This window comes from Manis javanica, chromosome 10 (genome assembly GCF_040802235.1).
Source record: "Manis javanica isolate MJ-LG chromosome 10, MJ_LKY, whole genome shotgun sequence".
Lineage (NCBI taxonomy): Eukaryota > Metazoa > Chordata > Mammalia > Pholidota > Manidae > Manis > Manis javanica.
In genome coordinates, this window is record NC_133165.1 from 4,009,565 (window position 1) to 4,022,675 (window position 13,111).

Consider the following 13,111-nt stretch of genomic DNA (forward strand, 5'->3'; position numbering starts at 1 on the left):
TCTCTACAAAGTTCCTCAGCCTCCGTCCGCCCTGCCAGGCAGGGCCTCGCACGCCCTGAACGCACGCGGACTCCGCACCACTCCTTCCCAACCTCGGCACTGCGCAGGCGCGGGCGGGGCGGCCGCCGGCACCTGCAGGGACAGCCCACTGCGCACGCGCGTCCGGCCGGCGCGCCCCCTGCAGGAGCCGAGCGCCGGTCCGCCTCCGGGCGCGGGTCGCAGGCGCCCCTCCCCGCCTCGGCGACCTAGCAGCTGTCAGCGCTGCCGCCGCCGCCGCCCAGGAAGGGGACCCGCGACAGAGCAGCGTGCCGCCGGTCGGTGAGTGCCTCCGGGCCCGCGCTCTCGCCGCTGCCTCCCCTCTCAGCCCGTCCCCTCCTCCCCGCCGCCCGCAGGTGCCGCCCCGCCCGCCTCGGGCCGCCGCCCGGAGGGCCGCCTGCAGAGCCGCGCCCCGGGGCCAGGCCGCCGCGGCCCCCTGCACCCCAGCAGAGCGGGCGGGCGGCGACCGCAGTGAGCGCCGGCCGACACCTGGCAGCGCCCCGCTGCTGGCTCGCCCAGGCAGGACGGGTGGGAGGCTCCCCCCGGCGCGGCCCCGTTCCTGCCCTGCGGCCTCCAGTGCTTGGGGTCGTGGGCGCAGCCGTCCGTGGGAAGGGTGGGTTTGCGCCGCCCAGGAGGAGGGCGCGCCGGTGCCGGGGAGGCCCTCGTGAATTCGCGTGAACGTGGGCTTTGCTCCTCCACGCCCTGCCCTGCAAGCCTCTTGAGGGCAGGGCGCCCCCTGCGCGAGGGCCTGGGGCGGATCCCAGTGGGGCATATTCGGTGCCTGGAGGAGTGCCCGCCCCTCTGCTCCCCGGAGCCTCGGCTTTGCGCTTGTTTGTGCTTGTTGGCCCCTTCGCCTCGGGCACTGTGAGGTCCCCCGGGGGATCTGGGTCTGGGGGCGGGGGGCTTGCCCTCCCAGCACACAGCCAGCGCCTGGCACGCGGCAGGCACTCAGGAGCGGGTGGCCGAGACCCCGCAAGGTGCCAGTGAGGGAGTCACGCCCTTTCCTCCTGAGCAGCTACTCTTCCCTCAGCTCGGAAAGTCCGTGCTGCTTCTGTCAGCCTGGGGAGGTTCCAGGCTGTTCTCCTCCAGAGGGTTCGCTTCACGGGAAATGGGACAGAATGGGTAAAGAGGGAAAAAAGGACGCTCTGGGAACTCCCACCCCGCCCTTTTTTTAACTTCTTAGAGAATATTTTTTAAATTGCTCGCTCTCTTATTACATCTGACAGGATGATACGGTGACCCACTACCATTCTGACGAGACAGCAGCTCGGGTTGTTTTTTAAAAGACCCTGACCCCCCACAGTGTGTGTGCATGTGCGGGCAGTCCCCCGTGGACTGTTTGACGGTCTCCACCGGGAGGGCCCACCGGGAGGGCCAGGGAAGGCTCCCCAGGCGGCAGCTGCTTTGGCAGCCCTGCTGCAGAGACAGGAGCCGCCTCTGCTGTGGCACCGGTTGAGGGGAGCATTCTAGAACTCTGGAGGGAATGACTGGCCAGGATCTGTGCACGACTGGAAGATGAGTTGATTGAATGTGGTCCCTGCTCTTAGGGACCTTAGGATGGAGCTAAAGAGATGATTTATTCAGAAGTAACCATGACATAAAATGAGTGCCAGATGAGACACCCAGAAAGCTGCTGTGCCTTTAGTCCCCCAGGAGAGTCCCTTGCCCAGACCAAAGCCCAGAGTCTCCAGAGCTGGGCCTCTGACATTGGTTTCTGCCCTAAGGTGTCCCCAGAAGATTCTGTTGTGCAGCCAAGATGAAGAGCCCCTGAAGCAGGCTGCTCCACAGAGGGTCTCAGACAGGCCTGGGAGTTCAGAAGGTGGAGAAGGGGGTGGGGGCTCACATTCCAAGCAGCCAACTGCAGACACCTGTACGAGGGCAGGGGGCAGGTCAGGGTCTACCCTGGGCAGTGCCTGTGCCCACGTGACTTGGAGTCCTTTGCCGCGTTGAAGAGGTTTGGGGCCCCTGGCAGGCAGGTGCCTTTGCAGGGCCTGAGCCGTGATCTGGCTGCCCTGTTTCCTGCAGAAGAGCCACGGTTCCCTCTCCCTGGGGAGTCTCAGCTGCCTCATTACCTCATTTCCTACTCCTAGAGAGGCAGCCCGGCTAGCAGGACAGCACTGAGGGGACCAACGCTGCAGTGGGTGGGGAAGCTGCTGGCCGCACAGACTCTGTGGCTCTCTCCCCAGGTAGCCTCCTTTGCGCCACCCTTGGCTAAAGAATATGACCCTCAACCCCTGCCAGGAGCATCAGTGTAAACCCAGAGCCACGTGATCCTGAGGACAGTCACCAGACCCTCCCTGCCCAGAGGTTGTGGTGGTGGTGGTGGTGGTGGTGGTGGTGAGTATGAGGCCAGAAAACTAGTTTACCACCTGGGCCTCCAGGTGCAAATGACCGGAGCCTTGAACCCCGCTTCGTAGGCTTCTCATACAGTGACCGAGGCTTGTAGATTTGTTCCCAGTTCCCCCACACAAGGGCCACTCGTATCAGTAAGTTGTCACAAACTCTCCTGGTGCACTGCTATGTGTACAAAAATTATACACCCCCGTATAATTTATTTATTTGTGAACTATAGTCATGTCCTGGGTGTTAGGGGCATAGAAATATACACAAACACATGCCTTTTAAAGGGATGAGAGGCGAGTGAACACAGTTAAATATTTTCCACGTATTCATGGTCCAAGCTCTGTGGTACAAAACGCCTTTAAAAGAAAGCCACATGATCAAGTCCACATGCCTCGTAGAAACCCTTGGTGAAGCCAGAGGCCCAGCATTTGCAGGTTTGGTTCTGGGTCCTGCTTATTTCAGTTCCTGGTTCTTGCGGCATCCGCAGTGAAACGGCACCCCTCATGAAGATGCTGTCAGTCTGGCACTTGTTTTCTGGACCCCCTCACCAGTCATGCGAGGCTCTCGAGCTGTCAGGGAAGAGGGGGATTATGGCTCCCAAAGCTCAGCATGTGCAAGTAGACAGCTCTCTGGCTACGGCCTTGGCAACACAACTGTGCAGACATCTCCAAACACACGTTTTCATAAATGCTCTGCTCTTGACACAGATTATGTTGAAAAGCCATAACTCTCACACAGTGTCACCTTTTCCCTGAAGGGACAGATTTGAGTCCCTTGATTGAGGCTTAAAAGAAATAGAAATAAGCTAGCTGAGCCCCTGCTGTGGTCATTTGTCATTGAAAATAAAGAAAAAGTTCTCTGGATTTGGAACTTTTAATGAAAGAAAATGTGTATTTCCTGCTTAACTTCCAAGTTATAGGATAACCTGTGGCCTTCTTATCATTCACTTCCCAGATCACTACTGAGTACGTTAAGCTTAGCTATTTCAGCCTTGTGCGGGGGGCTTTTTTGAACTGACCACAGCCGTGATATCCCCAAGCATGGAAGCCCTAGCGGGTCTGCGAGGCCCCCATCAGGGTGCCATGGCACTGACCCAGGCCAGGAAGGTGCCCACGTCCGTCCATCTGTTAAATATTAGGAAAGCCAACTCTTTTCTCATTTTTAAAGAGAAATACTTAACACGTAGAATTTCTCACCATTCCTTTCCTCCAGCTCTCTCCACTGCTGACCACCCGGGGGTTCACTGGTGGGAATCACGCTCTGTAAGCAGCCCTACTATTTTCAGCCTATTTTTTACAGTGTTTATTGGTATTTGGACATTTCATCTGGAGAGTACACTTAAATAGACATTTTCATTTATTTACTGTGCTACCCTCTCCAAAAAAAAAGAGATCATGTACTGGGTAAAAGATTAGGCAAAGCAAAATATGCTTGAGCCACACCTTCGGACAGGCACCGCCCACCTCTGCTCCCTCCATGTCACAGCTCCCAAGCCACTTGGAACTACCTGCTATTCCCCCCACACAGTCTCACTTCTCTGTGATCTTGTAATGCCCTCCACACCCCAGTTGACAAGGACCTCGAGAGCAGGCACTCGTGTCACCTCCTCCAGAGAGCCTTCCCAGAGCTCCGTTGTGTGCGCACGTGCACGCACACAGATGCACACACACACACACACACACACACTGAATTCCAGTCTTCTCCAGGATCTCGTGACACCTCATTTGGCTCCGCATACAGCAGTCACTGCATGCACAAGCATTTGCAGGCTGTGCCCTCCTTGGGTTAAGAATGTTGCGATTTTCATTTCCAAATCCCTGGTACCTGCTCATCACACAGTGAGCACTTGGCCGGTGTTTGCTGGATGCGTAAATGCTTTTTATCTGTTGTATATCCTAAAAAACCACAGATTCTGCCGGCAAACGTTAACTGGGTGCCTAGCATGCCTTCCTCAGCAATGTATACATGCAGACCTTTAACACCACCGACTGTGTGGACTCCTTGTGTTGACAAGGGAAAGCTTGCCTAGCTGAGATTGGCTCTCGCCCACCTAGTCCTCCTGGCAAGTGCCAAGTTGGGGCCAGCACCACCAACAAAGCCATCTGTCTGTCCCACACCTGTGGTAAAGAGGGCAGAGCCATGCTCATCTGCTCTGAGTGACATCTGGGGCCTGCCATTGGCTTTCATGGGACCCGCTTTTAACTCCTGGCCTGTGCAGATCGGCTTCCCTGGGAGCAGATGCACCGAGCTCAGGATAGGAACAGGGGGCAGAGGGGCGCGTGCTGCACCAGGGGCCCTGTCCACTTCCGCTCACTGGTCTTGCAGCCTGCTCAGCAGTGGCCTCTCTGGAAGCATTAATGCCGCTCTGTTCCACATATGCAGAAATAAGAACAACTTCTGCATGGGCAATAGGAATTGAAAGACACAGTCAAACTCATAATGAGAAGAACCACAAGTAAGGAAGCGGTGTCCAGACCCTTGTCAAGCACCAAGGGCCACTGGGCAGTGGATGCTGGTGAACTGGCACAACCCGTGGCTCTTAAACTAACCAAAGTTACTGGGAAAACTGTTTTTAGAGTAATCTAAGGTGCCATATCAAGAGAGTTCTCAGAAATTAGCAGCCCACAGTATGCACTCACTCTGGGCCAATTCAGTTGCTCGCCTAAAGAGCAAACATTGAAATACTCAACAATTGTGTAACGTTTAATATTTTAACAGTTAGCAAATAGCCTTTTAGTTGGGAAAAAGCTTTCCTTTGCCTTCCTGGCCCCGGCCCCAGAGGAGTGAAGTGAGCCGTGTAGGGGAAGCTCTCAGATGCTCTTGTGGGCGGAGGTGGTGGCTTCCCAAGTAGCCCTGCCGAGTGTTTGCCTCGGAGAAGGACGTGGGGCTGGTTCAGACACCAGCCACTGCCACTTGCGAGGACCCTTGGTGCCAGAGTGTCGAGTGTTTCAAGGAACCTTAATTTCCTTTCCTCATGTACATTTGCTTTCGTAACCAGGAAGCTTCCCAGATCTTGTAATTCCGGGAATCTCCTTTAAATTCCTTTTTACTGAAACAGAACAGACATGAGTGTAGCATTTGTGGGACTTCAGAGGAAGCCTGGCATGCACAGAGCCGCAAGCTGGGCACTGTGGGACAGAAATAAATAAAACTCCTACCAAGGCGGTGGGGCTCAAGGGGCATTTGTCCTCTTGATTTCTGTGTTACATTCTGGGAGCCATATTCACACATTTTTGAAGATACTTACTGCCTTTAGGATAGACAGGGATGAAGGGGTTAAAAACGTGGACTGCAGGTTTCCATGTGCCTCTGCAGCTTGTCCTGCTGTGTGATCCTGGGCTAGGCCTGATTTCTTGTCTATAAAAGGGTGATGATCCCAGAAGCCCGGCTGGATCCAGAGGCCCTGTGGGCATAAAAGTACCTATGTGTATCATAAAGGCTTTTTGTATTTAATTGTCTCCGGAGAGCACAGCCAGTTACCCGTGCTCTCGACTGGCTGTGCTCTCCGTTGTCGTCCAAAATCCATGTTTCTTTGTTATCTGATCTGCTCTGTGTTAAGTTACATACTTGCCATCCCTTATGCTCTTTGATTTTCTAACTTGGGGAGAGGTGTTTTGTGATATTAAGCGCTATAGCACCCTGCTTTTGCCCAAAGGTCAGAGAGTCATGCCAGTGAGCCCTGGGCCCCTCCTGATGTGCCACAGGGCATCAACCCTCCAGAACGCCAAGGCCAGCCCACCACACTCGAGAGGCCTGCCAGCCCCACCCCGGAGCCCTCTGCGCAGGGCCGCCTCCTCCAGGACAGTCCTCCACTAGCCCGGGAGGAGAGCGTGGCAGGAGCCGTTCCCAGCATCCAGGTCAGTTCCCAGAGGCTGCTGTCCGGCCTCTTCCTGGTGGGAAGGTGACGGTCTCTCTGCCTCCCCACCCCCAACATTGGGCCTTAGGGGTAAGCATGGGGATGTGTCCTTTCGGCCAGGCTTTTCTAGAAAAGTAACTCATCTACTTCTTTTTATGTTCTGTGTGACATTTTTACATTCCCCTCTTGATAGAGGCCAGCCAGGCTCCCATCAGCTCATCCCAGGGGAATGACCGCCCTGCCCGGAGGCACTGCTTTCCCCTCTTAGCCTAAACCACTTCCGGAAACCATTAGGGAGCCACAGGCCTTGATGGGTACCCTTAAATCACTATAGGCAACTGATTCTAAGACAGTTTTTACTCCTTGTTAATTTTAAAAGAATTTGGGTAATTTAATAACTTGCCTCTTAATAGCTTTTCATACTATTTTAGCTGTAACTTCACATTTTAACTACATGGTTAGTTACAAGCTATTTTGTAAGTTAATTTGTAAGTAACTTGTGGCATCTGTGTTCTCTACAAATATCTATACACTACGTTTTGAGTAACATATAGGGATGGGCAGCCTCATCTTTTTTTAAAAAGCGTTATCTAATTTTAAAAAGAGTGTTAATGGAAATGATTTTCAACTGACTGACACCCCAAGCACAACTGGCTGTTTTAAAAAACAAACAAGCCCCCACCCCACAGGCCCTGGGTCTGGGACACAGGCTTGGGCAGTAGTGTTAACAAGTGTTCCCTTAGGGACCATTTACCATCCACTTGTCCAAGTGTTTACCCTGGGCTAGGTCAGCCTCAGTGGGAACGTGGGACCAAGCCACTGGAACCAGGAGTCTTCCCAGGAGTCATGGAGGCTGCTCCCCACCTAGGACTTTGAGCTGCAAGGGGTGGACGTGCAGACAGCGTGTGGATGGCGGCCAAGCTCTCTGGGGCCCTCGTCCACCACTCTCACTGCCCGCTTAGGTCTGCGCCCAGCCTTCATGCCCACAGCTTCCAGAACGGGGTGCGTCCGTGTCTTGGGCTCACTCCGACCATCTCCTTCTCCAGTAGCTGAGCATCTGAAGAGCTCTGGGCTCAGTGTCTCTGCATCTTACACTGGAAATCTGATAAAATGGATTTCCCTAAATGGAGGGAGACCCTTAAAACCACTGCTTGTTTCTGCTGCCCCTTGTGTCCAATAGTCTCGAGCAGACTTTCCCAGTTACATGTGCCAGATTTAAATACCACATTCATATGTAACACCGGATAGGTTTTCTTTGGATGAAAATAACCATTCTCACATGGAGGCATTTAATAGACCAATGCTTGTAGTTAAGGCAGGAAGAACAGGTCCTGAGGGTTCAAGGTGGGAGATCACCCCCTGGCCCATCCATGCACATGCCAATCGGGTCCCACCTCTGGTGCATGAGGCCAGCAAGGGCCCCCAGGGGGACAGAGGCCCCATCCAAGGCCTCTTCTCCTGCTTCCCACATAGCCTCCCCAAGTTTTAGAGACCCTCCCCCAACCAGGACGTGAGGGTGTTTCCTTTTACTGGTTCTGTGGGGGTTGAGAGTAAAGCCAGTAGGGAGCAGAGTATTTGGCTGAGAAATAGCACATTACAGCAGCCACAGGGGTATCAGAAGGGCATTTATCCAGCGGAGGGGACCCTTTAGCAGGGGAGCTTCAGTTGCACAGCGCAGGGCTGGCGGCTCGTCTGGGGCACTGTTTGAGTGCAGGTGGGCCAGGTGAGGAGATGCACAGGGCGCTGTGGCTGCTAAGACCCTCCATCCCCCAGCAGCGCCCACTCTCCATGCACGGCGGCTTCGGTCGTGGCCAGGTCTCTTATCCCAGGAGGATGGCGGTGCTTGGGCAGCTGAAGCTCCTGCTTTGGAAGAACTACATCTTGCAGGTGGGTCTGGGAGGCGGGGATGGGGGGTGGTGGGGGTCCCTGGGTGCCCACTCACCTGCCGTTTCTGTGTCTCTAGAAACGGAAGGTCCTGGTGACAGTCTTGGAGCTCTTGCTGCCCTTGCTGTTCTCTGGGATCCTGATTTGGCTTCGCTTGAAGATCCAGTCGGAAAACGTGCCCAACGCCACCATCTACCCTGGCCAGTCCATCCGGGAGCTGCCGCTCTTCTTCAGCTTCCCCCCTCCGGGCGCCACCTGGGAGCTCGCCTACATCCCGTCCCACAGTGATGCCGTGGAGACCATTACTGAAGCGGCGAGGAGGATGCTGGTGACCCACATGAGAGGTGGGGCGTGCTGGGGCCCGTCGCACTGGAGGCCCAGGGTGGCCTCTCATCGGCTGTGTCACCTGGACAAATGTCCATCGTGTCTCATTATAACGTGAGAACCTGAGTGGTGAGGCCCAATTGATGGCCATGGATGACAGGTCAGCAGCTCTGCTCCAGGAGCCCCACCCGGCCACCCACAGCAGGAACAGGCGTTCACATCCCCAAGAAGGCTCGTTAGTCATGAGAGCCAGGCGTGTCCAGAGCACACGGTGCTGAAAGCCTTTTCTGGGGTGTGGTTCTGGGAGGACGGCGCTAGAAGCAGCCATTGGGAAGCCAGCTGGGGACACTCCCAGTAAATAGGCCAGTTGCCTTTTCCAGCTCTTTGCTTTTGGGATGAAAAATAGCCCTTTTTCTCCACACTTGAGCTTCTGTGGCTTATTTAATTCAGGGTAGCAAATACTCAGGGTGAGTGTTGGTCTCCCCAGGTGACTTCAGTGAAACCCTTCATGTGAAACGGGTCCGGGTGGAGCGGTTGGTTCACAGGCCATATGTTTTCTTAAACAGTGTTGGGTGGTGTGGTCATGCGAGAGGGGCTGCCCGGCTGTGAAACCCGTGCAGGTGGTCGCTGCCGGGAGGAGTCTTACCCGCACTGCAGCCTGCCCACTGCCAGCTCTCACCACCCCTCACCCCCAGGCCCCCTAGGTTACAGGTCTGCCAAAGTAAAAGCCTAGGGAACGTTTACCAAGCCCTAGAGAAACTTGTTTAGTTTGTAATCCTTTATTTGAAAATGACCTGAAATGTCCAGATTTTTCAAGTGGAATGGATGGGTGGGTAACTCGCAGCTCTGATGCCCCCTGCAGTCCGTGGCTTTCCCTCCGAGAAGGACTTTGAGGACTACGTAAAATACGATAACCGCTCCAACAACGTGCTGGCTGCCGTGGTGTTTGAGCACACCCTCAACCACAGCAAGGACCCCCTGCCGCTGGCGGTGAGGACCCCATCTCCAAAGCCTTGCTTCCTCCCTCATGTGCTAGCTCAGCCTCCCAGAGCTCTGCCTGCCTGGGGTGCATCTCCAGCTCTCTTCTGGGCTCGGCAGCCATCTCAGTCCCCTCTGAGGGAGCCAGGTGACACAGACCTGTCCCCTGTCAGCAGAAGCATCCTGTCTCCCTGGGCTCTCCTGCCCTCTGGTCTGAGGAAGTCCTGACCAGTCTCTGGGCCTCTCTGGGTAGTCAGATAGGATAGACAGGAGAGCAGCAGGGACTTGGGGCTTAAATACGCTTTCAGTTACAAGTTTAAAACAGGTTTTTTTTGCCCAATGACATTAAGATTGGGAAACCATCAGATCCTTATAGCATTATTTTGGTTGGCCTGCTGATGATCAGTGATGCCCCCCCAGGGAGGGTTCATGGTGGTGGGTGGCAAGAGAGGGTGACAACACCCCCAAGGTGCCCCTCTTTGGGGTCTCTGGGCTCTGACATTCCAAGACCCCTTGGACATGGTCAAGGGCTGGGAAAGTGGGGAGTCCCTGGCAGTGAGGGTCCCCCAAACGCTGGATCTGCACAGATGTTTGCTGCTCGGTCTGGAGCCTTCAGAGCAGTTGGTTTTGTTTCTGTAGGTAAAGTACCACTTACGGTTCAGTTACACACGAAGAAACTACATGTGGACCCAGACTGGTTCCTTTTTCCTGAAAGAGACAGAGGGATGGCACACCACTTCCCTTTTTCCACTTTTCCCAAACCCAGGACCAAGGGAGCCCGCATCCCCTGATGGCGGGGAGCCTGGTGAGAAGCCCCTCGCATGGCCGGGTCACCTTCCTGGGGTGCCCTAGTCATGTGGGAGCCACCTTACATTTCTCTGCAGAAATGCGTTTTAGGAATGTTTGATCTTCTTTGTGGGAAAAGGAAGAAAAGATCCAGTAAAACTGGCTTCTGAATGGCCAAAGTCATCTTTGAAAATGCTTCCCAGAAGACATGTGCCCTTGAAAGAACCATTTATTGTTCAGTCTTTAAGAAGCTTCAGTTTGCTCTGAATCTTCTGGGCTGGTTTTACATTTCCCATCTCTCCCAGGCCACCTCTGGGCACAGTTTTACAGGCTCTGTGAGCTCTGGGGTCCTTGTATAATTGCCCATGGTTTGTGTTGGCAAAACATTTGTACAAGTTGGATCTTGGCTTCTTGTACCCTACCAGCATGCATGTTGGTCTGCCCATGTGACTTTGGCCGGCAATGGCCTGTTTGTCTCCTCTGAAGCATGGTTGCATCTGGAACAGAGCTAGGGGTAGCCAAGGAGGGGTGTCACTGGTACTGGGTCCCTTCACCAGCTAACATCCCAGCGCAAGATTTTAAACCTGGAAGGGGAAGTAAGGTGAACAGGCAGGGCGAGGTGTGCGAGGCCCCAGGGTGCTGCCCTGGGCAGGTGAGCGAGCAGCCCCCGTGATGTGGTGTTCCCACGTGCATGTGCCAGCCCACCTGCTAGAGGGTCCTCTGCTCCCGCACTCAGGGTACATCCGAGAAGGCTTCCTGGCCATGCAGCATGCTGTGGACAGGGCCATCATGCAGTACCACGCCAACGCCTCCACACACCAGCTGTTCGAGAAGCTCACTGTGATTGCCAAGAGGTTCCCTTACCCGCCTTTTATTTCGGACCCCTTCCTGGTCGCCATCCAGTACCAGCTTCCCTTGCTGCTCATGCTGAGCTTCACATATACGTCCCTCAGCATCATCCGGGCTGTTGTGCAAGAGAAAGAGAAAAAGCTGAAGGTAATCCTGTCTGTGTTGGGCTTTAAAACATTCTGGTGTGCAGGGTTTAGGCACAGTTACCTGGAAACTGGTCCTGCGGTATCATCTGGCAGGGCAGCTCCTGGGTACCAGAGCTACAAGAGCAGGGGATGTGGGGTGGACATCCCCCACGGCTCCAGGCCACACTGGGGCTTTGAAATCAGGCCTGGTCTCTCAGATTAAAAAACCCTGACAAAGCACCGTATTACGTGCTGTATCTATGGACCAAACAAGGGAAAGACAGCGTTTTGGATGTGCTGTGTTAAGTGAAATACTTGGTTGAAATTAATTTCACGTGTTGCTTTTAACTTCTTCAATGTGGCTGCTATAAAATTCTAAATTAAGTTTATGGCTCATATTTTGTTCCCATTGGACAGAGCCACACTAGAGAGCAGGTCAGCCCTGAGACAAAATGTCTAAATACATGGCTGAAGAGAAAGCTAATTAGGTTTGCATATTGACCAAAAAGAGCTGTAGTTCTGGGCTCTCAGGCACAGCACACTGGGGAATGAAGATGTATATGACATGTCACTCTGAAGGAGGGTCACCGGCTTTCAGGAGGACACCTGATAGAGTAGTGTCACCTGTAAACTCATACCAGTGATGCCACCGGAATTATTCCCCCCTTGGCGGTGTCTGCAGCACCAGTGAAATGACACCTGGCGTATTCTCAGTGGTGCCAAAGCTGCTGATTGGAGCTTTCAGATTGCTGCCAGCAGGGGTCTGCGGATGGGCAGGCCCCGTCTGCTGGGCACCCTGTAGAACTAATGAAGCCATGTCGTGTTGAAGCAGGAGCAGGGAGGGCACCCCAGCCAGGCAGCCCTGCAGTGGGGGAGGTAGGGAGAGGCCAGGTCCTCACACCCGAGGGCAGGGCTCACATGCAGCGGCCTGTCCTCCGCCTTTGGCCAGCACGTGCTTTCCTGCGCATGTGCTCCTTGCCCGGCGTTCCTCGTCCTGCCTCGGTGCACGTACGACACCACGCGTCTGCGCAGAAGGCTCCGAGGAGTCGGCGTGAGGCGGGCGAGGGCAGGTGGTCATGTCGCACGCCACCACGTGTCCTCTCCCAGGAGCACATGCGCATGATGGGGCTCAGCGGCTGGCTGCACTGGAGCGCCTGGTTCCTGCTCTTCCTGCTGCTCCTCCTCTTCACCGTCGGCTGCATGGCCCTGCTCCTCTGCATCAAGGTGAGCACGGCCCGAGGGGGCCGCGGTGTGAATGCAGAGCCCTGCGGATGGAGAGCCCCAGGGAGCTCCTGAGGCCGCTTCCACAGCCTCCAGGCCATCCTCCCTGTCAGTGGGGGGCCAGGCGCCTCGGTCCCCCGGCACAGCCCTGCTCCCATCCTCGCGCTTTGCGGTGGCAGGAACACTTAGGAGTCCTCCCGGTCTGGTGCCCCGCCCCCCCGCCACAACCTGCGGGTGTGACCGTGGGGTGGTGCCCGCAGGTGAGGAAGGGCGTGGCGGTGCTCACGCACAGCGACCCCTCGCTGCTGCTGGCCTTCCTGCTGTGCTTTGCCATCTCCTCCATCGCCTTCAGCTTCATGGTCAGCACTTTCTTCAGCAAAGGTGAGCCGCCCGCCCCTGGGACGTGGGATGCGGACCCGGGTGGCAGAACCGGGCGGTTTCATTTGGGATGAACAAGTAACCCAGGCACTGGGTGGGGACACCTGCACCTTCCTGGATCCAGCTGGCCAAGTGCTGGTGCAGGTGTTTTAAGAGGCCTTCTCATGAAGTGCAGGGGTAGTTAATTATGACTTCCTGCATCCCGAGGTGGCTTTATTTCATCTGTGCTGCGGAGTACTGCTTCAGCTGCACGTGAAATTCCCCACGGATGGATATTCTCCCTTGGCACTTGAATAATGTCACCCTGTCACCATCAGATACCCACAATTGT

At 55.2% G+C, this 13,111-nt stretch overlaps 1 protein-coding gene and 1 long non-coding RNA gene across 7 annotated transcripts in view; one reads left to right on the top strand and one right to left on the bottom strand.

Moving 5' to 3' along the window:
* The first annotated feature begins 157 nt into the window (after positions 1-157).
* The window catches only part of LOC108406989 (phospholipid-transporting ATPase ABCA3), a 37,514-nt gene continuing 24,560 nt past the window's right edge, over positions 158-13,111 (top strand). The window contains exons 1-10 of one of the 5 annotated variants that reach the window (XM_073214664.1): positions 185-318; positions 2,223-2,373; positions 6,035-6,236; positions 8,012-8,122; positions 8,199-8,463; positions 9,306-9,433; positions 10,061-10,226; positions 10,944-11,203; positions 12,214-12,405; positions 12,663-12,783. In XM_073214664.1, coding sequence (XP_073070765.1) covers positions 8,024-8,122; positions 8,199-8,463; positions 9,306-9,433; positions 10,061-10,226; positions 10,944-11,203; positions 12,214-12,405; positions 12,663-12,783 — 1,231 coding nt within the window. In that variant the 5' untranslated portion in view covers positions 185-318; positions 2,223-2,373; positions 6,035-6,236; positions 8,012-8,023. Of the gene's footprint in view, positions 319-2,222; positions 2,374-6,034; positions 6,237-8,008; positions 8,123-8,198; positions 8,464-9,305; positions 9,434-10,060; positions 10,227-10,943; positions 11,204-12,213; positions 12,406-12,662; positions 12,784-13,111 lie in introns of all 5 variants that reach the window. The other 4 variants (XM_037004455.2, XM_037004459.2, XM_037004456.2 and 1 more) reach the window with 4 other exon arrangements.
* On the bottom strand, positions 2,380-8,292 carry LOC118969728 (uncharacterized). Of its 2 annotated transcripts, none has more exons than XR_012121952.1 (3): positions 8,178-8,292; positions 5,627-5,782; positions 2,380-2,948 (listed from the first exon to the last, which is right to left on the bottom strand). It is a non-coding gene; the product is annotated as an uncharacterized lncRNA (long non-coding RNA). The 2 variants fall into 2 exon arrangements; XR_005057583.2 differs by lacking the exon at positions 2,380-2,948 and adding an exon at positions 4,127-5,428.